General features: G+C 43.3%; 1 protein-coding gene across 1 annotated transcript in view; it reads left to right on the forward strand.

The window, feature by feature from the left end:
- morn3 (MORN repeat containing 3) overlaps positions 1-26,663 on the forward strand; it is a 60,559-nt gene that overhangs the window by 25,309 nt on the left and 8,587 nt on the right. The window contains exons 3-4 of the mRNA XM_070887818.1: positions 571-730; positions 18,542-18,726. Coding sequence (XP_070743919.1) covers positions 571-730; positions 18,542-18,726 — 345 coding nt within the window. The remainder of the gene's footprint in view (positions 1-570; positions 731-18,541; positions 18,727-26,663) is intronic.

The raw sequence follows: 26,663 nt of genomic DNA on the forward strand, positions 1-26,663 counted from the left end.
GGTCTTTACTCGTTGGAGTTCAGAAGGATGAGGGGTGATCTTATAGAAACATTTAAAATAATGAAAGGGATAGACAAGATAGAGGCAGAGAGGTTGTTTCCACTGGTCGGGGAGACTAGAACTAGGGGGCACAGCCTCAAAATACGGGGGAGCCAATTTAAAACCGAGTTGAGAAGGAATTTCTTCTCCCAGAGGGTTGTGAATCTGTGGAATTCTCTGCCCAAGGAAGCAGTTGAGGCTAGCTCATTGAATGTATTCAAATCACAGATAGATTTTTAACCAATAAGGGAATTAAGGGTTACGGGAGCAGGCGGGTAAGTGGAGCTGAGTCCACGGCCAGATCAGCCATGATCTTGTTGAATGGCGGAACAAGCTCGAGGGGCTAGATGGCCTACTCCTGTTCCTAATTCTTATGTTCTTATACCACATCTCACAGCAAAAGCTGTGAATCTGGAAATTTCCAGCAGAGCTGCAAGTGTGCCATTCCTTCTTTTTTGCAGAATAGTTATCATTTTACCTTTATGTTTTTTTCATCATTATTATTGTGTATCACTGATCCCTTTTCTGCAGGGGTTAGGAACCAACTTTTACTCAGATGATGACATTTATGAGGGCCATTGGTGTGCTGACCAGAGAAGCGGCTGGGGTAGAATGTACTATGCAGATTGCTCTACATATGAAGGCGAATGGTCTGATGACAATCCCAACGGTCAGGGAATGCTTCGCCTGGGTGAGTTATGTTTTACACAGTACTTAGATTATCTAAGCTAAATACTTACTTTCTGAGCAATGACAATTTAGTTTTATAACAGCCTGGAATACAGTAAAAGCATACATGGATTAAGAAAAGACAGTTCTGCTGGTCAAATCTGTTCCATCCAGAGCCCATGTTTGTTTATTTGATCATGGACTCTGCCTTTTAACTCCTCTTCAACTAAACACTAACAGCATTGAGGCATACTTCAAGGAACACTATGAGCATTTGCCATACCTCTTCTACAAAAAAAATCGAGGAGTGTTATTTATATTTCTATTATTCCCAACTCTCCTTCCCAACAGATGTAATTCTAGCTCCCTTTTGGTTCAATTCATCCCAAAGCAATTACCCACTCTGGGAGTCTGTTCCATGTGTCCACTATCTTATGAGATGGTGAAAAAGCTTTCACTGAATTCATAACCTTGCTTGAGGTTTATGAATTCTATACTTTGTGTCCTCCAGCCCCATACTCATTATTCCAAGTTAAGTTGCTTCTTTACTTTCAATCTTATCTATAGCATTCATTATTTTCAAGACCAGGATCATGTCTTTTCTTCAGTGAAAATAAGTTAAATCATTTAAGCCAGTCTTCATAAATTGATTAATCAGTCGTGGAATTAACCTGGTCATTTGTCTCTGAATGCTTTCCAACCAAAACAGCACGCTGTACTCCAGAAATGACCTCACTATTGGCCTGTACAATATCATTCTAACATGTGTTGACTTGTAATCCAATACCCTCCTATGCATCCCAGTACCCACTTTGCCTTATTGATAACCGATTATACTATACAGATGCTTTCAAGGTAGGATCACTGATCACTGCCAAATATTTTTCCTTATTGGCCTGTAGAGCTTCAAAATAGTAACCTTTCATTTTATAAAGACGTTTATTGTATGCTGTTCGTGTATGCATCATTCTAGATTTATCCACATTAAAATTCATCTGCCATATATCAGCCTGTCTGGATAATTGATTCAAGCCCCTTTGAAGATGATGCATTTTATTTCTATTCATTACCTACCCACATAGCTTTCCGTCATTAACAAATTTAATAATATTACTACAGATAGCCTGTTTTATATCATTCAAAAATAGTGTGACCAGCCAAGGTCTCAGAACACATCTTTCTGGAACATCACTGGTTACTTTTTCCAGTAAACATGTTCTACTTATCGCTATGTCTGTTTTTTGTTGCTAAGCAATTTCTCAGTCCATCTAGACAATGTTATTTATTCTACGAACCTTCGGTTTCCCTACTATTCTCACATAAGGAACATTGTAGAATGCCTTTGAAAATCCAAGTAAGCTACATTTATTGGATTAACCACATTAATTAGCTTAATTACCGTTTCAAAGAATTCCACTAGGGGTTACTTCTACGATAACACTGACTATTGTCTAAAAGGCTTGTGTTCTTCAGATGTGTCAACTTCTACCCTGGATATTTCTTTTGACTTTGAAACACAGAACATTATGGAAGAATGAGTTCTAGTTACATAACTGAAATGTTGCGAGCAGACTTTATAAATAGAGCTCAAGGTTAGACTGGATCTTAGTGTTATAGCTCAGTGGTAGCGCTCTCGCCTGAGTCAGAAGTTTGTGGCTTCAAATTCCACTCCAGGGACTTGAACGCAAAATGTAGGCTGACACTCCAGTGCAGTACCGAGGGAGTGCTGCACAGTCGGAGGTGCCATCTTTTGGATGAGCTGTTAAATTAAGACCCTGTCTGCCCTCTCAGATGGATGTAAAAGATCCCATGGCACTATTCGAAGAAGAGCAGAGGAGTTCTCTCGATGTCCTGGCCAATATTTATCCCTCAGCCAACATTGCTAAAACAGATTATCTGGTCATTATCACATTGCTGTTCATGGGACCTTGCTGTGCACAAATTGGCTACCGCGTTTCCAACATTACAACAGTGATTCCACTTCAAAAATACTTCATTGGCTGTGAAGTGCTTTGGAATGTCCTGAAGTCCTGAAAGTCGCTATATAAATGTAAGTCTGTCTGTTTTTCTTTCTTTCCTCTTCTTTTTATTTTAATTGCTCCACATGACAACTACTTGCAGTGGTAGTATAAACAGCATCTACTTGCAGGCAGTTATCGCATATATGGCAGCACTGTTCATTTTTAGTGATCCCATGTCTACAAGAATTCTTATATTTAACAAGGAATGCATCTTTCATACAGATATAACTACAACAACAACTTGCAATTATATAGCGCCTTTTCTGTAGTAAAATGTCCCAAGGCGCTTTCTCGGAGCATTATCAAACAAAATTTGACACCGAGCCACAAAAGGAGATATTAGGACAGGTAAACAAAAACTGGGTCAAAGTGGTAGGTTTTAAGGAATGTCAAAGGAAGAGAGAGAAGTGGAATGTTTTATAGAGGGTATTGCAGAGTTTAGGGCCTAGGCCGCTTAAGGCACAGCTGCTCATGGTGGAATGATGAAAATTGGAAATGCGCAAGAGGCCAGAATTGGCGGAGCGCAGAAATCTCGGAGTATTTTTGGGCTGGAGGAGGTTCATCATCATAGGCAGTCCCTCGAAATCGAGGAAGACTTGCTTCCACTCTAAAAGTGAATTCTCAGGTGACTATTACGGTCCAATACGGGAATTACAATCTCTGTCACAGGTGGGACAGACAGTCGTTGAAGGAAAGAGTGGGTGGGGAGTCTGGTTTGCCTCACGCTCCTTCCGCTGCCTGCACTTGTTTTCTGCATGTTCTCGGTGATGAGACTCGAGGTGCTCAGCGCCCTCCCAGATGCTTTTCCTCCACTTAGGGCGGTCTTGGGCCAGGAATTCCAAGGTGCTGGTGGGGATGTTGCACTTTATAAAGGAGGCTTTGAGGGTGTCCTTGAAATGTTTCCTCTGCCCACCTGGGGCTTGCGTGCCGTGTAGGAGATCCGAATAGAGTGCTTGCTTTGGGAGTCTCGTGTCGGGCATGCGGATGATGTGGCACGCCCAACGGAGCTGGTCGAGTGTGGTTAGTGCTTCGATGCTGTGGATGTTGGCCTGATCGACAACACTGACGTTGGTGCGTCTATCCTCCCAATGGATTTGCAGGATCTTGCGGAGGCAGCGTTGGTATTTCTCCAGCACTTTGAGGTGTCTGCTGTATATGGTCCACATCTCTGAGCCATATAGGAGGGCGGTTATCACTACATCCCTGTAGACCATAAGCATGGGGCCAGATGTGAGGTCCTGGTCTTCGAACACTCTCTTCCTAAGGCGACCGAAGACTGCGCTGGCATACTGGAGGAGGTTACAGAGATAGGAAGAGGCGTGTCTCTTTAGATGTGGTGTATTTAGATTTTCAAAAGGCATTCGATAAGGTGCCACACAAAAGGTTACTGCAGAAGATAAAGGTACGCGGCGTCAGTGGAAATGTATTAGCATGGATAGAGAATTGGCTGGCTAACAGAAAGCAGAGAGTCGGGACAAAAAGGTCCTTTTCGGGTTGGAAATCGGTGGTTAATGGTGTGCCACAGGGATCGGTGCTGGGACCACAACTGTTTACAATATACATAGATGACCTGGAAGAGGGGACACAGTGTAGTATAACAAAATTTGCAGATGACACAAAGATTAGTGGGAAAGCGGGTTGTGTAGAGGACACAGAGAGGCTGCAAAGAGATTTAGATAGGTTAAGCGAATGGGCTAAGGTTTGGCAGATGGAATACAATGTCGGAAAGTGTGAGGTCATCCACCTTGGGAAAAAAAACAAAAAAGGGAATACTATTTGAATGGGGAGAAATTACAACATGCTGCGGTGCAAAGGGACCTGGGCGTCCTTGTGCATGAATTCCAAAAAGTTAGTTTGCAGGTGCAGCAGGTAATCAGGAAGGCAAATGGAATGTTGGCCTTCATTGTGAGAGGGATGGAGTACAAAAGCAGGGAGGTCCTTCTGCAACTGTACAGGGTATTGGTGAGGCCGCACCTGGAGTACTGCGTGCAGTTTTGGTCGCCTTACTTAAGGAAGGATATACTAGCTTTGGAGGGGGTACAGAGACGATTCACTAGGTTGATTCCGGAGATGAGGGGGTTACCTTATGATGATAGATTGAGTAGACTGGATCTTTACTTGTTGGAGTTCAGAAGGATGAGGGGTGATCTTATAGAAACATTTAAAATAATGAAAGGGATAGACAAGATAGGGGCAGAGAGGTTGTTTCCACTGGCCGGGGAGACTAGAACTAGGGGGCACAGCCTCAAAATACGGGGGAGCCAATTTAAAACCAAGTTGAGAAGGAATTTCTTCTCCCAGAGGGTTGTGAGTCTATGGAATTCTCTGCCCAAGGAAGCAGTTGAGGCTAGCTCATTGAATGTATTCAAGTCACAGATAGATAGATTTTTAACTAATAAGGAAATTAAGGGTTATGGGGAGCGGGCGGGTAAGTGGAGCTGAGTCCACGGCCAGATCAGCCATGATCTTGTTGAATGATGGAGCAGGCTCGAGGGGCTAGATGGCCTACTCCTGTTCCTAATTCTTATGTTCTTATGTTATTATGTGTCCATGGAAGGATTTGTAAACAAGAATGTTAGTTTTTAAATTGAGGCATTTCCAAGGTAAGTCAGTCAGCAAAGAGGTGATGAGTGAACGGGACTTGATGCAAGTTAGGATACGGGCAGTAGAGTTTTGGATGAGCTCAAGTTTACGGAGGGTGCAAGGTGGGAGGCTGGTTGGGAGAGCACTGAAATAGTTGCGTCTAGAGGTAACAAAGGCATGGATGAGGAAGCAGGAAGATAGCAAACCTTGATATTCTACAATAATCCATAACTCTCCATCTTCACCCCGTCTTCATGGCACTAAATTCTCCGACAATGCCATGTGCCGCTCCCACTAACTTTGTTTCTACCCTCTTGCATTGGTTCATACCCCTAATGGCATCGTTGCTGCCTCTGATGCTTCCCATCTTGCCAGTGTTGTTGGGAATCTGTTCCCTTTTAGATTTGCTTTTGGAATAAAATATTCCCAGGTTAGGAGTGGCTTAAGGTTGGGTTAGGTCTTAGGTTTAGGGCAGAGTTCAGGGTTGAATTTTGGTTTATGATGAGTTTATTTCTGGGGATTACTTTAATTCATTAATTTGAAGTGTTTATTTTGTGGGGGAAGATTGTAAAGATAAAATCACTAGCTGGTCTGTTGCAGAGATTGATGTATTTCATGATGTATGTTAATTGACCAGTGTTTGTGAAAAATATTATATTGCAACATTTTCACAAACTTTATTCTATTCCCAGAAAAATTAATAATTTTCTCAAATATTCTATGAATGTGACCAAGTACTTACGAAATCGTAAATGAAGCAGCACAGGTTGAAAACAGGTTGTTAACTACTGGCAACAAGCAAGTGCTCCAAGTATCACCCAATCAAATTATTCATTGGCCCAGATTTTGCTGTCAAAGTAACGGTGAAGCTAATGGCACTCGCCGTTATTTAAGTGGTACAGTAACTTCAGCAGAGGGACAGATGCGTAGTTAAATGGCAATGCCAAAAATTGCTGTCAGTGTTGCACTGTTCTGCCATTAGCCTCATGAAAATAGCATTTCACTGTCTGCCTCAGCGTTGAAATATATTGAATGGTGTGAAGTTGCTGTATTTGCATGGTAGATACGAACTAAATGCACCACACCACAGAAAGGTCTTGTCATTACAAGCGCAAATACTTTTTTTTATTTGAAAATATACTTTATTCATATAAAAATTTGTACAGTACATTCAAAAGCAGTTCAGTACATTTAGCTGCAGTCAGCAATCCCATACACTACATTTGGGTGCTGACGGCAGTTCCGTTCAATACATTTTCTTGCTTTTCAGTTCAAGTACAATTCGGTACAATACTGTACAAGCGCAAATACCCTATTAACAACATCATGTGTTAATTACTGCCAATCAACCTCCCTGGCACTGAAAATTAACTATTAATAGTATTGAGTCTCATTCTTTCAGGTATTAATTGCTGTTGGAGATTTAAAAAATTTCAAATTAATTTTTTTAACTTTTCCTTTTTGTCGCTTTTTATCTCTCTTGTTCCAATCTTTCTTTCCCTCTCTTTATTTCATTTTCATTAATTGATTTGACATTGAATTCACCCATGCAAATTTACACTTCCATCTCCATTGTTCCGCTATTTATTTTTCAATCCTTCAATCTAATTGGTTAAGGAGGTACACAGTTGCTTTCCCTCTTCACTCAGGTCCAAAATGCCCTTTTCCCTCATTCGCAGCCCGCACTTTGAGCAACTTTTTAAAAATTTGTTCATGGGATGTGGGCGTCGCTGACAAGGCCAGCATTTATTGCCCATCCCTAATTGCTCTTGAGAAGGTGGTGGTGAGCCACTTTCTTGAACCTTTTTTTAAATTTCAAAATATACTTTATTCATATAAAAATTTGCACAATACATTGGAAAGCAGTTCAGTACATTTGGATGCGGTCAGCAATTCCATACAATACATTTGAATGCTAACTGCAGTTCCGTTCAATACATTTGCTTGCTTTACATTACGAGGTACATTTCAGTACAATCCAGGATACATTGTAATACAGTCATCAAATGACTTTACTAGTGGCACTATACGGTACACGGAATGGGTGAAGTTACAGTTACATTTCTTTGCAACATATATTACTAAACAGAACTTGCATTATACATGGTACTACATAGGTTTTTTCAGATCATGGTGCTCTATGTATACAAAACGCTTACAAGTACAGCCCGATGGGAGTTTTATACTGATTCCAGCCCCTGGGTTTACCGTGGCGGAAGGGCTTTAAACTGTGGCCCTTCCCCACCGTGCCTTTGCGGTGACTGCACCAATTTTTAGTGCGTCCCTCAGCACGTATTCCTGGATCTTGGATTGCGCCAGTCTGCAACACGCAGACGTGGACATCTCCTTGCTCTGGAAGACCAGCAGGTTTCGGCAAGACCAAAGTGCATCTTTCACCGAGTTGATGGCCCTCCAGCAGCAGATGATGTCTGTCTCGGTGTGAGTCCCTGTGAACAGCCCATAGAGCACAGAGTCCTGTGTTACGGAGCTGCTTGGGATGAACCTCGACAGCAACCATTGCATCTCCTTCCAGACCTGCCTTGCAAAGAGGCAATCCCGAAGGAGATGGATGACAGTCTCGTCCGCACCACAGCCAACTCGGGGGCAGAGTGCAGTGTCTCTGAAACCCCGGCTGTGCATGAAGGATCTGACGGGTAGGGCCCTCCTCACCACCAACCAAGCTACGTCTTGGTGCTTGTGTGAAAGCTCTGGCGATGAGACATTCTGCCAGACGAGTTCAACAGTCTGCTCGGGGAACCACCTGACAGGGTCCACCCTCTCCTTCTTTCGTAGAGTGCCCAGGACCTTACGTGCCGACCACTGATTTATGGCCTTGTGGTCAAAGAGTTTTTTTCTGAAAAATTTTTCCACGAAGGACAGGTGGACAGGCATGGTGCAACTGGTGGGGGCGTTTCGCGACAGCGTGGCCAGACCCATCCTTCACAACACCGGGGACAGATAGAACCTCAGCATGTAGTGACACTTGGTGTCTGCGTACTGGGGGTCTGTGCACAGCTTGATGCAGCCGCACACAAAGGTGGCCATCAGGATGAGGGCCACATTCGGAACATCCTTTCCTCCACTGTCCAGAGATTTGTACATCGTGTCTGTGCGGACACGATCCATTTTGGACCTCCAGACAAAGTGGAAGACGGCCCGGGTGACTGCCGCAGCACAGGAGCGTGAGATGGGCCAGACCTGTGCCATGTACAACAACACCGAGAGCACCTCACTCCTGATGACCAGATTCTTTCCTGCAATGGAGAGGGAGCGCAGCATCCACCATCCCAGTTTTTGTTTCACTTTTGCAGTACGCTCTTCCCAGTTTTTGGCGCACGCCCCGTCCGCTCCGAACCATATTCCCAACACCTTCAGGTAATCTGGCTTAACGGTGAAGGGAATAAAGGATCGGTCGGCCTAGTTGCCAAAAAACATGGCCTTGCTTTTGCTGCGATTGACCGAGGCCAGTTCAAATTGGTCGTAGATTGTGAGCAATTTGCAGACCGACTGCGGGTCCGAGCAAAAGACGGTGACGTCGTCCATGTACAAGGAGGTCTTGACCTGAGCACCTCCGCTGCCTGGGATCGTCACCCCTCTAATGCTTGCATCCTTCCTGATGGACTTGGCAAAGGGCTCGATACAGCACACAAACAAGACAGAGAAGAGGGGACAGCCTTGCCTGACTCCAGACCTGATCGGAAAGCTTTCAGTTTCCCACCCGTTGATTAGAACTGTGCTACTGATGTCTGTGTAGAGCAGTTGGATCCAATTGCAGATACCCTCCCCAAACCTCATCTTGGAGAGCACGTCCATCAGGTACGTGTGCGATATCCTGGTCCAAGCTTATTAAACAGGTGTCCACCCTTCTGTTCCACACGTAGGCGATCGTATCCCTGAGTAGCGCGAGGCTATCAGAGATCTTCCTGCCGGGGACAGCGCATGTCTGGTCCGGGTGGATCACCAGCTCCAGAGCAGACTTGACCCTGTTTGCGATGACCTTTGACAGGATCTTGTAGTCCACATGGAGCAGCGAGATGGGCCACCAGTTTATGATTTCCTCCCTCTCCCCCTTCTGCTTGTAGATGAGGGTGATGATGCCTTTCCTCATTGATTCTGACATGCTGCCAGCCAGAAGCATACTCTCGTACACGTCCAGCAGGTCTGGGCCCATCCAGTTCCACAGAGCCGAATACAACTCGACCGGTAAGCCGAAGCTTCCGCGAGTTTTACTCATCGCGAGGGACCGGGCGGCCTTTGTCAGCTCGTCCAGAGTTAGCGGGTAGTCCAGACTCTCCCGCTCACTTTCGAATAAGACCTCTGAGATAGACGACAGGAAAGACTGGGAGGCCGCGCGGTCTGTGGGCTTGACGTCGTACAGCCCGGCATAGAAGGATTTGCTGATCCTCAGCATGTCGGGCTGCGAAGACGTCACAGAACCATCTTCTTCCTTTAGGCTAGTGATCACAGAGCTCCCCCTGTGTACCTTTTGGAAGAAGAAACGCAAACACATCTCATCCTGCTCGCTGGAGCGGAAGATGATTTTGGAGGACTCTGAGGCAAAGAGCGAGGCTTGCTGGTCCTTCACCTATTGGAGTTCCTCCACAACATCGACCCCCTCATCGACTGCAGCAGGAGCAGGTTTTGCATACTTTTCTGGAGTTGGGTCAATTCCCTCTGTCTCCCTCTTGCCCCCTGAACACCTTTGAGGATGAAGAATCTCTTGATGTTTGTCTTGATTGTTTCCCACCAGTGCATCGGGGAATCACAGAGGGGTTCTCCAATCTTTGTAATCCCTCTTGAGTTCCTCAACATTTTCCAGGGTCAACAGTTTCACGCTGAGCTTCCATATCCCCCTACCAACTTTCTGGTCTTCCTGTGGGAGGCAGTCAGCCAGTAGGAGGCAGTGGTTAGAGAAGAACACCGGCGTGACATCGTTAGATCTGACCTTGAGCGTGTGGGACACAAACAGGAAGTCTATTCTGGAACGGACGGACCCATCTGGTCTCGACCAGGTGTATCTGCACGGTGCTCCATCTGCAAGGTTGCTGAAGACATCGCACAGCTTGGCATCTTTTACCATGTCCATCAGGAGTTTGGATGTGATGTCCAGTTTGCTGTCAGCTCTGCTGGATCGTCCAGCCGCATCGATGATGCAGTTGAAATCACCACCCAGAACGACCGGTCTGGATGTTGCCCGCAGCAGTGGGAGCTGCTGGAGGAGGGCCAGCCGCTCGCTTCTGAGAGGTGAGGCATACACGTTAATTAGCCTTAGAGGAACATTTTTATACAATACATCTGCTACGAGGAGGCGGCCGCCCACCACCTCCTTAACTTCGGTGATGTTGAAGTGGCCTCCCCGCAGCAGAATGCCCAGGCCGGAGGAACGGCAATCGTTGCCTCCTGACCAGACGGATGGTCCGTGGGACCACCATTGAGACCACTGCCGGTAACTGCTGAAGTGCGGCAGGCCACACTCCTGCAAGAATAGCAGGTCTACTTTGACCTTGGCGAGGTACCCCAAGGTGAAAACACATCGCGTAGTCGACTTAATGCTACGCGATGTGACCACAATTCAGTCAGATTCACGGTAATTATGGATAAGGACAAGGATAAACCAGGAATAAAAGTCCCAAATTGGGGAAAAGCTAACTCTGCTAAGTTGAGAATTGATTTGGCCACAGTGAACTGGAAACAGCTGCTTGAAGGTAAATCAGTGTCGGAACAGTGGGAGGCATTTAAGGAGGGGATCTGTAGGGCTCAGGCCAAACATGTGCCCTTAAAGCAAAAGGGTGGGAATAACAATTCTAGAGTCCCCTGGATGTCTAGGGACTTACAGGGGAGGATAATGAAAAAAAGGGAAGCTTATGTCATATACTGACAGCTAAATACTGTAGAATCTATGCAGGATAATAGGAAGTTCAGAGGTGAAATCAAAAAGGATATGAGGAATGCTAAGAGAGAGCATGAAAAATTCTTGGCAAGTAAAATCAAGGAAAACCCAAAGATGTTCTGTAAATATATTAAGAGCAAGAGGATAACTAAAGAAAGGGTAGGGCTATTAGCGAGGCCCCTTGGGGAAGAGTGACCATAATATGGTAGAATTCCTTATTAAGATGGAGAGTGACAAAGTTAATTCGGAAACTAGGGTCCTGAACTTAAGGAAAGGTAACTTCGACGGTATGAGGTGTGAATTGGCTAGAATAGACTGGCAAAGGATACTTAAAGAGTTGATGGTGGATAAGCAATGGCAAACATTTAAAGATCACATGGATGAACTTCAGCAATTGTACATCCCTGTCTGGAGTAAAAATAAAACTGGGAAGGTGGCTCAACCATGGCGAACAAAGGAAATTAAGGATAGTGTTAAAGCCAAGGAAGAGGCATATAAATTGGCTAGAAAAAGCTACAAACCTGAGGACTGGGAGAAATTTAGAATTCAACAGAGGAGGACTAAGGGTTTAATTAAGAGGGGGAAAATAGAGTACGAGAGGAAGCTTGCAGGGAACATAAAAACTGACTGCAAAAGCTTCTATAAATATGTGAAGAGAAAAAGATTAGTAAAGACAAACGTAGGTCGCTTGCAGTCGGATTCAGGTGAATTTATAATGGGGAACAAAGAAATGGAAGACCAATTGAACCAATACTTCGGTTCTGTCTTCTCAAAGGAAGATACAAATAACCTTCCGAATGTACTAGGGGACAGTGGGTCTAGTGAGAAGGAGGAACTGAAGGATATCCTTATTAGGTGGGAAATTGTGTTAGGAAAATTGATGGGATTAAAGGCCGATAAATTCCCGGGGCCTGATAGTCTGCATCCCAGAGTACTTAAGGAAGTGGCCCTAGAAATAGTGGATGCATTGGTGATCATTTTCCAACAGTCTATCGACTCTGGATCAGATCCTATGGACTGGAGGGTAGCTAATGTAACACCACTTTTTAAAAAAGGAGAGAGAAAGAAAACGGGTAATTATAGACCGGTTAGCCTGACATCAGTAGTGGGGAAAATGTCGGAATCAATCATTAAGGATAAAATAGCAGCGCATTTGGAAAGCAGTGACAGGATTGGACCAAGACTGCATGGATTTATGAAAGGGAAATCATGCTGGATGAATCTTCTGGAATTTTTTGAGGATGTAACTAGCAGAGTGGACAAGGGAGAACCAGTGGATGTGGTGTATTTGGACTTTCAAAAGGCTTTTGACAAGGTCCCGCACAAGAGATTGGTGTGCAAAATCAAAGCGCATGGTATTGGGGGTAATGTACTGACGTGGATAGAGAACTGGTTGGCAGACAGGAAGCAGAGAGTCGGGATAAACGGGTCCTTTTCAGAATGGCAGGCAGTGACTAGTGGTGTGCCGCAGGGCTCAGTGCTGGGACCCCAGCTCTTTACAATATACATTAACGATTTAGATGAAGGAATAGAGTATAATATCTCCAAGTTTGCGTATGACACTAACCTGGGTGGCGGTGAGCTGTGAGGAGGACGCCAAGAGGCTGCAGGGTGACTTGGACAGGTTAGGTGAGTGGGCAAATGCATGGCAGATGCAGTATAATGTAGATAAATGCGAGGTTATCCATTTTGGGGGCAAAAACACGAAGGCAGAATATTATTTGAATGGCGGCAGATCAGGAAAAGGGGAAGTGCAACGAGACCTGGGTGTCATGGTTCATCAGTCACAAAGTGGGCATGCAGGTACAGCAGGCGGTAAAGAAGGCAAATGGTATGTTAGCCTTCATAGCTAGGGGATTTGAGTTTAGGAGCAGGGAGGTCTTAATGCAGTTGTACAGGACCTTAGTGAGGCCTCACCTGGAATATTGTGTTCAGTTTTTGTCTCCTAGTCTGAGGAAGGATGTTCTTGCTATTGAGGGAGTGCAGCGAAGGTTCACCAGACTGACTCCAGGGATGGCTGGGCTGTCATAGGAGGAGAGACTGGATCAACTGGGCCTTTATTCACTGGAGTTGGAAGGATAAGAGGGGAATCTCATCGAAACATATAAGATTCTGACGGGACTGGACAAGTTAGATGCGGGAAGAATGTTCCCGATGTTGGGGAAGTCCAGAACCAGGGGACATAGTCTTAGGATAAGGGGTAGGCCATTTAGGACTGAGATGAGGAGAAATTTCTTCACTCAGAGAGTTGTTAACCTGTGGAATTCCCTGCCGCAGAGAGTTGTTGATGCCAGTTCATTGGATATATTCAAGAGGGAGTTAGCTGTGGCCCTAACGGTTAAGGGGATCAAGGGGTATGGAGAGAAGGCGAGAAAGGGGTACTGAAGGAATGATCAGCCATGATCTTATTGAATGGTGGTGCAGGCTCGAAGGGCTGAATGGCCTACTCCTGCACCTATTTTCTATGTTTCTATGTTTAATCTATATGTGGAAGATGTGGGTATGCTTCTCATGAATACTTCCTTGAACCGCTGCACTCCCATAGTGCTGTTACGGAGGGAGTTCCAAGATTTTGACTCAGCGACGATGAAGGAACGGCGATATACTTCCAAGTCAGGATGGTGTGTAACTTGGAGGGGAACTTTCAGGTAATAGTGTCCCCATGCGCTTGCTGCCCTTGTCCTTCTAGGTTGTAGAGTTCACGGGTTTGTGAGATGCCTTGGTGAGTTGCTGTAGTGTTTCTTTGAGATGGTACATACTGTAGCCACGGTATACTGATGGTGGAGGGAGTGAATGTTTAAGTGGGCCGCTTTGTCCTGGATGCTGTCAAGCTTCTTGAGTGTTGTTGGAGCTGCACTCATCCAGGCAAGTGGAGAGTATTCCATCACATTCCTGACTTGTGCCTTGTGGTGGAAAGGCTTTGGGGAGTCAGGGCTTGAAACACTCGCCGCAGAATACCCAGCCTCTGACCTGCTCTTGTTGCCACAGTATTTATGTGGCTGGACCAGTTAAGTTTCTAGTCAATGGTGACCCCCCCAGGATGTTGGGGGATGGTGGGGGGTTCGGCGATGGTAATAATGTTGAATGTCAAGGGGTGGTGGTTAGACACTCGCTTATTGGAGATAGTCATTGCCTGGCACTTGTGTGGCGCAAATGTTACTTGCCTCTTATCAGCCCAAACCTGAATGCCATCCAGGTCTTGCTGCATGCAGGCATGGATTGCTTCATTATCTGAGGCATTGCGAATGGCACTGAACACTGTGCAGTCATCAGCGAACATTCCCACTTCTCACCTTATGATGGAGGGAAGGCGAATGATGAAGCAGCTGAAGATGGTTGGGCCTGGGACACTACTCTGAGGAATTCCTGCAGCGATGTCCTGGGGCTGTGATGATTGACCTCCAACCACCACAACTATCTTCCTTTATGCTAAATATGACTCCAGCCAGTGGAGAGCTTTCCCCCCGATTCCCATTGACTTCAGTTTTACTAGGGCTCCTTGATGCCACACTCCGTCAAATGCTGCCTTGATTTCAAGGGCAGTCACTCTTGCCTCACCTTTGGAATTCAGCTCTTTTGTCCATGTTTGGACCAAGGCTGTAATGAGGTCTGGAGCCAAGTGGTCTTGGCAGAACCCAAACTGAGCATCTGTGAGTATGTTATTGGTGTGTTAGTACCGCTTGATAGCACTGTCGACGACACCTTCCATCACTTTGCTGATGATTGAGAGTAGACTGATGGGACAGTAATTGGATGGATTGGATAAGTTGTGCTTTTTATGGATAGGACATACCTGGGCAGTTTTCCACATTGTCGAGTAGGTGCGAGTGTTGTAGCTGTACTGGAACAGCTTGGCTAGAGGCACGGCTTATTCTATTGGTAACCTCAAAGAATTGGATGAAAAGAAGTTCAAAATTTCAGTGATCTGGAGCTCAAGTCTTCAGCACGATAGCTGGGATGTTGTCTGGGCCCATAGCCTTTGCTGTAAACTCTAAAATTTCCTGTATCACAGATATTAAAATCTAACTGGGCTGTAAATTACCCAAATTAGTCCTTCTCCCTTTTTAAAAACGAGTACTGTATTACATTGGCCACTCTTCAGTCCTCCGGCACACATTCAGTAGAGTCCTGAAGTATAATTTCTGGGGCCTTGACAATTTCCTCACTTGTCTCCCTCAGGATCCTACAATGTATCCAGTTGAGCTCTGGCATTTTGTCTTCCTAACTCACTTATCAAAATATTTCTTTCATATATCATAATATAGCTCAGCTTGCTCTCAACCACTTCAGGATTCACCTCCTCACTAACACTCTTCTCTTTAGTAAAGAGTAATGTGAAATACCTCTGCCATTTTTTGATCATCATGTATTAATTGACAACCTTTCTGAGGTTCCACATTGCTTTTAACAATTGTTCTTTTACTGATATACTTGTAAAATTCTTAATTGTTCCTTTTTGTTGTTTTTGAAACTTTTTCCTTATATTCCTTCTTCCATAACACCTCCTTAACTTCTTTTCGTAATTTTCTTTTGTTTGTTGCTGTTATTATTCTTATCCTTATAGGGCATTTTCAACTATAATTTGTTTCTAACCTCTTTTTACCAATGGCATCTCAAAACTACTAGTAGTTTCCTTCTTTATTAAAGAAATATACTTATGTAACTCCTTAGTCTTTAAAAAAAAATCACACAGTCCTGTGAATCTACATTGGAGACTTGCGTGCGTAATCTAGGTTGACACTTCAAGACAGCACTGAGGGAGTGCTGCACTGTAGAAGGTGCCAACTTTTAGATGAGATGTTAAACTCTGCCCTCTCAGGTGGTTATAAAAGATCCCACAACACTATTCGAAGAAGAGCAAGGGAGTTCTCCCAGTGTCATGGCCACCATTTATCTTTTAACCAACACCTAAAATAGATTATTTGGTCATTTATTTAATTGCTGTTTGTGAGATCTTATTCTAGGCAGAATGGATGGCTACGTTGCCTACATTGTAACAGTGACTACACTTCAAAAGAACTTCAATACCTGTAAAGCGCTTTTAAGACGTTCTGAGGTCATGAAAGGTGCTATATAAATGCAAGTCTTTTTCTTCAATTTCTCCTCCCACCCTTATCTCAACTTGTTCACTCATCTTTCTAAAGTCCTAATCCAATCTGATCTAGTTTTTATACTAACCTTTTTCCTGTTTTAATTGAATCATACACCTTATCATATTGTGGAAGCTGCTCCCAAGGTGCTCACCCACTTATTCATATCTCTATTGGCAACCTCAAAAGAGTCGGAAGAAAAGAAGTTCAAGATTGCAGTGATCTTGAATGCTGCTAGCTGTGGCATTTGCTTGTCGAACTTGCAGAAGGCGATACGACTCTGAGACAACATCCTCAGAGAAGTGCAGCCTCCGAATACACTGCTGCTCAGATAAGTGCAGGTATGTTATCCTGCATCTATAAGCTCTATTGGGAGGGTAAGGATTCCTGCAATTATGCCTCCTTCTATTTGGTCCCCATACAGCTCTGTTTGCTCCTTCCTCCTGTTGCTGCTTTTCTTATTCATTAAATAGAAGTCTACACAAAAATTGGAACAGGCAGACTTCCAGCAGTAAGTCTGTTATTTTGTTGTTGCGATTTTCACTACTGCCCTATCTACAGGCATAAATTGGGAAGTTGTGAGATGAAGATCAACCCCAACATCTCTAATATAACAACATGCACAATTACAAATAAAAAGATGACAAACATTTCAATAAAGCTGGCTATTTAATGTTAGAAATACCTGCAAGAAATTCCCTTTTTCCTGGGGCCTGGGGCTTTGGACCTCGAGTTGTAAATTTCACATGGGTCGACTCTTGGGTACTGGGGATTTTCATTGGCTGTGGACAAATCCTGTGTATTAAATTGAGATGAATTATGTGAGTGCTTGCACTGTTACTGTAGAACTGCAATACCCAGGAAGCACCATAACAACCCACACTATATGACAAGCAGATAGAAAATTACTGGATAGTTACACTTCTTGTTAGCATGTTTGTATGTGAGAGAAATACATTGGGAGTACTTTTCACCATGCTCCTGTGGAACAACAATGTCCAAGGTGTCATAAGATAGGCAGGCAGAACATTTACAAATTAACAACCATAATATGTAAGCTGTGGGGGAGGAATGCAAAAATAAAAGTAATTTTTTCTCGTGTTTGTGCCATTAAAAAAAATCTGAGCTAACCATGCTGATTGGGATGAGGGTTTTTTTTTTGTGTCTTGGAGGGCCTGATATTTGTGGTGGGGTTAGAGATGAATGTTTGAGAAACTTTTATGCTGAGCTGGGCATAGGTGCTACATACAATCAAGTTAACCAGGGCCAGGCCATAAGGTGCTGGTCATTGGAGATTCACATGTAGGTAAACCTCTTTGATGCCAGTGCTATACCAATAACTTCACCAAGAACTACAAATCCACTGTGGGAGGTGCAGAATAAATAACTGAGAAAATGGTTTTGAGGAGGTAAAATAAGTTAAAAAAAACTTCCATCTTAAGCAAATATTGCCAAGTCAATACAAGAGCTGGTGCAAAAAAAAAAGCCATGTAATTAACGGACAGGGAGGAAAGAACAAATAGAGTTACTTGCATCTTAAGCAAAGTTTGTGAAGTGACTGGTAAAGAGTGTTTTAGATATATCCATGGGTCTTCCGGTATCATGAAGGTCTGCAATATTTTTACCTTGAGTCTGACGTGAGATATATTGCTTGAGTAAATTTATAATGTATTACAGCATTGGACAAATTGCTGTTACGCTTAGGATGCAGCAGGACAGTGGTAAACATCAAGAACCATACTCTAAGCCTCAAATTACCCATGAATAATGCTAGAGGAAATCTACAAGTTTGCCTTATTTGTGGTTTGCGAATTAAAAATCTAGTTTGATTTTACAGTTGTTTGTCCCAAATATTAATGCTCCCCAAGGGTGATGAGAGTGTACATATGCTTTGTAAGATTGCAATCTGATTGAACAAAGCTGCCGCTTTGATTTCCAACATAAATGTATTTATCCAGTTCGATCCTGTTATACAAGCAATCCACTTTGGCTAAAAATCTCCATATACCCACCTTGATTAAAACAAGTCTGATGATAATATAGCTGGTTATGCATGCATCAAAATTAACAATTTATCTATGTCACCAATATTTCAAGTCATTTGCTTATATCAAGATTGTAGAATTCAGATGTACCAAAGAATACCAGTCGGTTACAAATTGTTGGTTATTTATCTTACGGTTGTTGAACTAGTTATGCTGTAAATATTTTAGATTTTTGCATCATTTAATAGTCCTGTATTTATTCAGCAAATGAAAATCGCTATGAAGGTTTCTGGATAAATGGAAAAAAACATGGACCAGGGAAGTTTTTCTTCTTTGAGAAAGGCCAAATGTATGATGGTGTGTGGGTAGATGGCATTCCAAAGTGTGGAAAAATGATTGACTTTGGTCGTGAAGATGCTATTGATCCTACTCTCTATCCAATACCACAGGTACTTAACTTTTATTGCTGCTTTATTAGACAGTCTATTATGCTTGTTTTGCACGATTTATTTTCATTTAGAACAAGTATGGAATCAGCAATGACCATTCAGTGCATTGAATCTGTTCTTTCCATAGACCATGTGCAATTTGTATCATTGTGAATGTGCTGCAACTTATTAATCCTTTAAGGGAAGGAGGTGATTAATCACATATTAAAATAACAAATGTGCACAAGTTTATCGCTTTAGAATATTTTAGTATCATATCATCTGCTTGACTATGGTGCATATTTCTTCTTTCTCATTTGAGTGCTGTGTGTGGTATTTATGTTTGTCCCCAACACATTACAACAAAGAACAATTCTCCAATATAGAGATGCTGTGATAGTTGCCAATCCAACTCAATATGTATCCCTAAAAATGAAATCTATCACTTAAATGCAGTAAAAACCATTCAATACATTTTTCTTTTAAACCATTAAACTTATCTGTTCCAACTTCCAGTTGCCCAAGGAACTTCCTCTTTTCTCCTCCATACAGGGTATGCCATTCCACAACGGAGTTGACACCATGCAGACTCTTTCCTCTGCTAGCACCAGTGCTGCCCACACATCTGTACTCCATGACTCGCCTGGCTGAGACCTGAGAACTGGCTCTACTTTTCTTTTTCTTGGTGTTTCTAACACTGTGTCCAACTTGTTGTTTTTCTTGTTTCATTCTCATTCTTTCTGGAACTCTTCTTTCCTTTGTATGTCTCCAATATCTCTGTGTGGCGTTCATGAATGTTTCTTTACTGAGGTACTCAGTATCTATCTATTACAATTTTTAAAGGGTGCATAATTTTGCATGTCCTTTTAAACGCCTTAATGAGCTTCTAGCAACCTACTTCTTGAAGGTGTTTCCTTCAAATTATGTTAATGATTTTCCTACCCAAGGGCCTGTTATAGTATTTGTGCCCTGGACAGTTGTGATATTATTTGGATTGCTTATTTAGATAAATGGGCTGCAAAATGATTTCTGACTGTCATACCAATTTGTGCTCCTTCATTGGCGCACAAAATTTAAATTATTCTATCCTTCCCTCAAATATCTTCTTTTAAATTCCATGAGTTATCTGCTAATGCACATTTATCGTAATTGTCAGAAAATTCTATTCCAAAATATGCAAGTAGCCTTCAGAATTCTGTTGAGAATGTTTACCATGACTGTGCAATAGTAATAATAATAATAACTTGTATTTATATAGCGCCTTTAACATAGTAAAATTCCCAAGGCGCTTCACAACAGTGTTACAGACCAACAGATAAATTTGACACTGAGCCACAGAAGAAATTAAGGCAGATGATCAAAAGCTTGTTTAGAGGTAGGTTTTAACAAGTGTCTTAAAGGAGGAAAGAGAGGTAGAGAGGCATAGAGGTTTAGGAAGGGAGTTCCAGAGTTCAGGGCCCAGGCAGCTGAAGGCATGTCCAGCGATGGTTGAGCAGTTATAATGAGGGATGTTTAAGAAGCCAGAATTTGAGGAGCGCAGACATCTTGTGGGATTGTGAGGCTTAAAAAGATTACAGAGATATGGAGGGGCAAGTCCATGAAGTGATTTGTAAACAAGGATGAGAATTTTGAAATAGAGGCATTGTTTAACTGGGAGTCAATGTAGGTCAGAAAGCACAGGGGTGATGGGTGATCTTGACTTTGTGCGGGTTAGTACATGGGCTGCTGAGTTTTGGATGACTTCAAGTTTACATAGTGTGGAATGTGGAAGGCCGGCCAGGAGTGAGTTGAAGTAGTCAAGTCTAGAGGTAACAAAGGCATGAATGAGGGTTTCAGCAGCAGAAGAGCTGAGGCAGGGGCGGAGGCCGGCAATGTTACAGAGGTGGAAAAAGGCGGTTTTGCCGGAAACTCATTTCAAGGTTAAATATGACACCTAGGTTGCGAACAGTCTTGTTCACCCTCAGATTGATGCTAGGGAGAGGGATGGAGTCAGTGGTTAGAGAACGCAGTTTGTGGCGGGGACCAAAGGCTTCGGTCTTCCCAATATTAAATTGGAGAAAATTTCTGCTCTGGATGTCGGACAAGCAATCTGACAATTTAGATACCAAGCAGGGGTCGACAAAAGTGGTGGAGAGGTAGAGCTGGGTGTCGTCTGCGTTCATGTGAAAACTAGTATCTGTAAGTTAGAGCTCTGCTATACACAGTCCAACGATTTTTCGCTGATTCTGATACGTGTGTCAATGACTGGTAGTGAATTAATCAGCTTAGGAATCCTAATGGTCAGAACTCCTTTCAAAATTTAAATATTTAATCTAACTGGTTCTTGAAAATAACCATGTCCTGTTGGATGCGTCTGGATTACATCTGTTCCACAGCATTTCTATAATGACGACAGATTTAGATTTCAGGAACAATTTAACCATTTTGATTAAAAAATAGGCAACTGCAAATAGACTAAAAGATATATATAGATATATTTTTTTTTTCCCGCTAACTCGGCTTCTCCCTTGTGCAGCAACATATTCTGAGGCACTCTGCCTTGGATGACATTGCCTTCTGGTACCTTTTTAAGGTATTTGATCATAGGTCATTATAGTTGACTCTGATCACATTTTCATCCCGTGGTAACCCTGGCAGTTCCCCCTTCCACAGTCCAGGTATGCTAAGGGCAGAAATGGAACAGTCAACCAGGCTGAGATCAAATAAATAAATACAGACCAGGGATTAAACCTGAAACCAACATGATCTTTATAGCTTAGTAAAACATTCTTACTTACTATCTTCAACTACGTCATCAATTACCTTTCCACCAAGATCAAAAGTGGGACTGTTTGTTGATGATTGGGAAGTGTTCAGCACCATTCGCAATTCCTCAGACAATGAAGCAGTCTATGCCTGCATCCAGCAAGAATTGAACAACATCCAACATCTTGGGTTGATGTGGCAAGTAACATTTGCACCACACAAGTGCCAGGCAATGACTATCTCCAACAAGAGAGCCTAACCATCTTGCCTTGACATTCAAAGATATTACCATTGCCATGTCCCACACCATCAACATCCTTGGGTTAACCATTGACCAGAAACTCAACTGTACCAGTCACATAAATGCCATGACTAAAGAAGGTTAGAGGCAGGATATTTTGTAGTGGGTGGCTCAATTGCTGACTCGCCAAAGCCTCTCCATCAGCTATAAGGTACAAGTCAGGAGTGTGATGTAATACTCTTCATTTGCCTGAATAGGTGCAGCTCCAACAACACTCAAAAAGCTTGACACTATCTGTTATGTATGTAAACCTGTAATTAACATGTCGAACCACCAGAGGGCTTATCCTCTGGAGTCACAAGGGATCCCACAATCCCTTGGGAGCACCTGTATATAAGGAGGCCTCACAGGCTGGAGAGGCACTCTGAGATCTGCAATAAAAGGCTACGGTCACACTTACTTTGAGCTTGCAGTATCTAGTCTGACTCTTTATTCAAGACATAACACTATCCAGGCCAAAGCAGTCCACTTGATTGCAACTTCATTCACTAATCCTGGAACCCCTATCTGATGGGAGCACCTTCACCACATTTTCTGCAGCGGTTCAAGAAGAAGGCCCACCACCACCTTTTCAAGAGCATCAAGGGATGGTCAGGAAATGCCAGCCTTGCCAGCAATGCTCACGTCCTGAGAATAAATTATTTTAAAAAATTGAATAAGCCTTAATCTATTCTTGCCAACGGGTTACAATACATTTGATATCCATGGACCCATAGATTAACAAGGTTCATTTAACACTCAACACAGGAATCATTGTTTTAAGACTTATTTTGATTTGGTTCAGCACCTGTTATTTATTCACGGGCTGATTTAACTCTGTCTTTACACATGGTGCAGAGTACAAAAGCGTTTCCCTCTCGTACTAACCTGGTTCTTAGCTGCTGCACACCAACAGCTTAGAATCGCTGATGCAGTTTAAATAATTAATTGTTCAATGAGCATCTTTATTGCTACTGTGATTACACCACAGATCATTGTGATCCAGAATTCCAGTTCCATGACAGTGCTAAATTAGAATAACTAATTGTAAGTTGCTCCTATTCTTTATTAAAACAAATCTTATTTCCCTTATGCTGTACCTCATCACCTAATTAAAAGACGAAATGGGCCATTTGTTCCCAGGCCTTTGCTGATGTCCTCTAGGATCAGACCCAACAACAACAACTTGTATTTATATCGCGCCTTTAACGTAGTGAAACATCCCAAGGCGCTTCACAGGAGTATTACGTACTAAAAATTTGACACAAGCTTGGTCAAAGAGTTATGTTTTAAGGAGTGTCTTGAAGGAGGAAAAAGAGGTAGAGAGGCAGAGAGATTTAGGCAGGAAGTTTCAGAGCTTGGGGCCTAGGCAATAGAAGTCACAGCCACCAATGGTTGAGCGATTATAATCAGGGATGCTCAAGAGGGCAGAATTTGAGGAGCTCAGACATGTCGGGAGATTGTGAGGCTGGAAGAGATTATAGAGATAGAGGGGGACGAGGCCTTGGAGGGATTTGAAAATAAGGATGAGAATTTTAAAATCGAGGCGTTGCTTAATCGGAAGCTAATGCAAGTCAGCGAGCACAGGGGCGATGGGTGAGCGGGACTTTGTGTGAGTTAGGACATGGGCAGCCGAGTTTTGGATCACTTCTAGTTTACGTAAGGTAGAATGTGGGAGGCCAACCAGGAATGCGTTGGAATAATCAAGTCTAGAGGTAACAAAGGCATGGATGAGGGCTTTAGCAGCGGAGGAGCTGAGGCGCAAAAGTGGAGACGGGCAACGTTATGGAGATGGAAATAGGCGGTCTTAATTATGCTGCGGATATGTGGTTGAAAGCTCATTTTAGAGTCAAATATGACACCAAGGTTGCGAACAGCCTGGTTCAGCCTCAGACATAACTTGGGAAGAAGGATGGAGTCAGTGGCTAGGGAATGGAGTTTGTGGCGGGGACCATAAACAATGGCTTCAGTCTTCCCAATATTAAATTGAAGAAAATTTCTGCTCATCCAGAACTGGATGTCGGACAAGCAGAGAGACAATTTAGAGACCGTGGGGGGGTCGAGAGAAGTGGTATTGAGGTGGGGCTGGGTGTCATCAGCGTACATATAGAAAATGGCAATGTGTTTTCGGATGATGTCACCAAGGGACAACATGTAGATGAGAAATAGGAAGGGACCAAGGATAGATCCTTGGGGGACACCAGAGGTAACAATGCAGGGCGGGAAGAGAAGCTGTTGCAGGTGATTCTCTGGCTAGGGTTAGATAAGTAAGAATGGAAACAGGCAAGTGCAGTCCCACCCAGCTGGATGACAGTGGAGAGGCATTGGAGAAGGATAGAGTGGTCAACCGTGTCAAAGACTGCAGATGAGTCAAGAAGGATGAGGAGGGATAGTTTTCCTTTGTCACAGTCACAAAGGATGTCATTTGTGACTTTGATGAGAGACGAGTTTTTTTCTATTTTCTATGTTTCTATGTTTCAGTACTGTGGCAGGCACGGAATTCGGATAAGAGGGATTCAAACATGGAATTGTGGGAAAGATGGGCATGGATTTGGGAGGCGACAACATGTTCAAGGACTTTGGAGAGGAAAGGGAGGTTGGTGATGGGTTAGTAGTTTGCAAGGACGGAGGGGGTCAAGGGTTTTTTTTTGAGGAGAGGGGTGATGACAGCAGATTTGAGGTGGAGGGGGACAGTACCTGAGGAGAGAACACCGTTAACAATGTCAGCTAACATGGGAGCCAGAAAAGGAAGTTGGGTGGTCAGCAGTTTGGTGGGAATAGTGTCAGGGGAGCAAGGAAGTGGGTCTCATGGACAGGATGAGCTCGGAAAGGTCATGAAGGGAGATTGGAGAGGAAGTAGAGAACGATGTGAGGCTAGGGCAGGCGGATCCTCAGAGGAAGTTTGGACCGGTGAACTACTGGAAGGAAGGGAAGAGGCAGAGGCGGCCGAACGGATGGTCTCAAGTTTAGCGACAAAGAAGTTCATGAGCTCCTCACATTTATTGTCGGAGGTGAGGGTGGAGACTGGAGAGATGGGTTTAAAAAGGTGGTTTGCAGTAGAGAATAGAAGCCAGGGTTTATCTTTACATTCCAGAATGATTCTGAATAGTGAGCGATTTTGGCAGGTGAGAGCAGGACCCGATAGTGCTTTATGTGGTGTTGGAAATAGCCACATTTAAGGCTATCTGGTCACATTAATGACTGTAAACCAATCTGGTGGGTATATTGTGTTTAAACAGAGTTTAAGATGGAATATAACACATTAGTTATACAGCAAAAACATACAACCGTTGTGGTGTATGAGATGATATAATGAACTCCGTACTGTGAGCCAGTGACTAGGTGTAACCTGGTCAGTCTTTAATGGCTTCCAGAAGTCAAGATACAAAGGTGAAGTTCAGGTTATATACTAGGCCCAGTACGAGTGTACCTATGACCCTAGGACCTTTGATGGTAGTGCTCCCTAGTGGTTGGCAGACCTTATGTACATACATTACAACTGTAACAAGCAGATTGGACAAACGGCTAGTGCACATGAGCAGTTCTCTGGCTTGCAGTCTCTTTCTCTTCAGCTAGAGCTTCTTTCAGTAAAGCACGGGATCACTCTAGAAGAGTGTTCGACCAGTCCAACTTCTGTTTCGCTCTCCCCTCACACCGTTGTGAGGGCAGCCTTGATTCGGCTACTTTTATTCTCTTTTTTTTTAGGGGTGGCCCTAAAATTGGATATTGACAAGATCTGTGGAATTCTCTACCACAGAAAGTTGTTGAGGCCAATTCACTAAATATATTCAAAAAGGAGTTAGATGAAGTCCTTACTACTAGGGGAATCAAGGGGTATGGTGAGAAAGCAGGAATGGGGTACTGAAGTTGCATGTTCAGCCATGAACTCATTGAATGGCGGTGCAGGCTAGAAGGGCCGAATGGCCTACTCCTGCACCTATTTTCTATGTTTCTATGTTTCTATCTTTTGACCGATAGAGGTTCCCTTAAAACCTTAATACCCAATGGCGGACCGCATTCTTTGTCTCGTCAAAGCCTGCCTTAAAGATATCTCACGATTTGGTCACATGTCTTTTTCTGTTTATACTTTCCCAGGGTTTCATCCTGTGGAAATTATTTCATCTCTCTTGTCCCTATTCTTTCAGGTACAACCTTGAAGCTCAAACCAGAAAACTGCTCGCTTCAAAGTCAATATCTCCTTTATGAAGTAGCAAATGTTTACGTTAACTCTCACAACTTCCATCCATTCTAAGTCTTTCTATAACAAAGTTTCTTAAAGATATATAAACAAAGTTGAAGTCTTAATTTGAAAACAACAGATAATAGTTGTCATAGTGCAGAATATTCTAACATCTCAGCAGGGTACCAAAACATTAGCATTTCTAAGCATCTAATACCAATCTGAGGAGACATTTTGTCTCCAGTTCAAAACAACGATTTAAACACAGCATTTTTTGGATGTTTTATAAATTTTGAACCCCTGATTTCTAACAGTGATCCAGCCATATCTGGCGGTGAATGACAAAACCAGTTGTTCGCCATATCTGTTCAAGTCTGCATCCCTTGAACTTAAAGGAACGAAGATCAGGGCTGTACCGGGGGGAACGGCCAGAGTGAGAGAGAGTAATTAGTTTAACAGGGACTAGGGTGTGGAAATATCAGAAAGACTCAAGAAGTTAGTTCAGACCTGGAGTCTAAAAAACTAAAAAGCTCTCTTGCACAAAAAACAAGCAGGCGTTAACCTCAGGGTCAATGAGATAAGGAATGAGGTAGAGTTGTAAAACCATCAGGGAAAGTCACGGGAGATAATAAAGCCAAATACCGAATGCCAATTAACAAAGTTCCAGCAATTGCTAATGACCGAACAAAAGGTCAGGCTAGGAATAACAGATTGAAGACCAACGGACAGGAGGGAGTTACCCACCATCACAGA

The sequence above is a fragment of the Pristiophorus japonicus genome, chromosome 8 (genome assembly GCF_044704955.1).
Source record: "Pristiophorus japonicus isolate sPriJap1 chromosome 8, sPriJap1.hap1, whole genome shotgun sequence".
NCBI classification, from domain to species: domain Eukaryota; kingdom Metazoa; phylum Chordata; class Chondrichthyes; family Pristiophoridae; genus Pristiophorus; species Pristiophorus japonicus.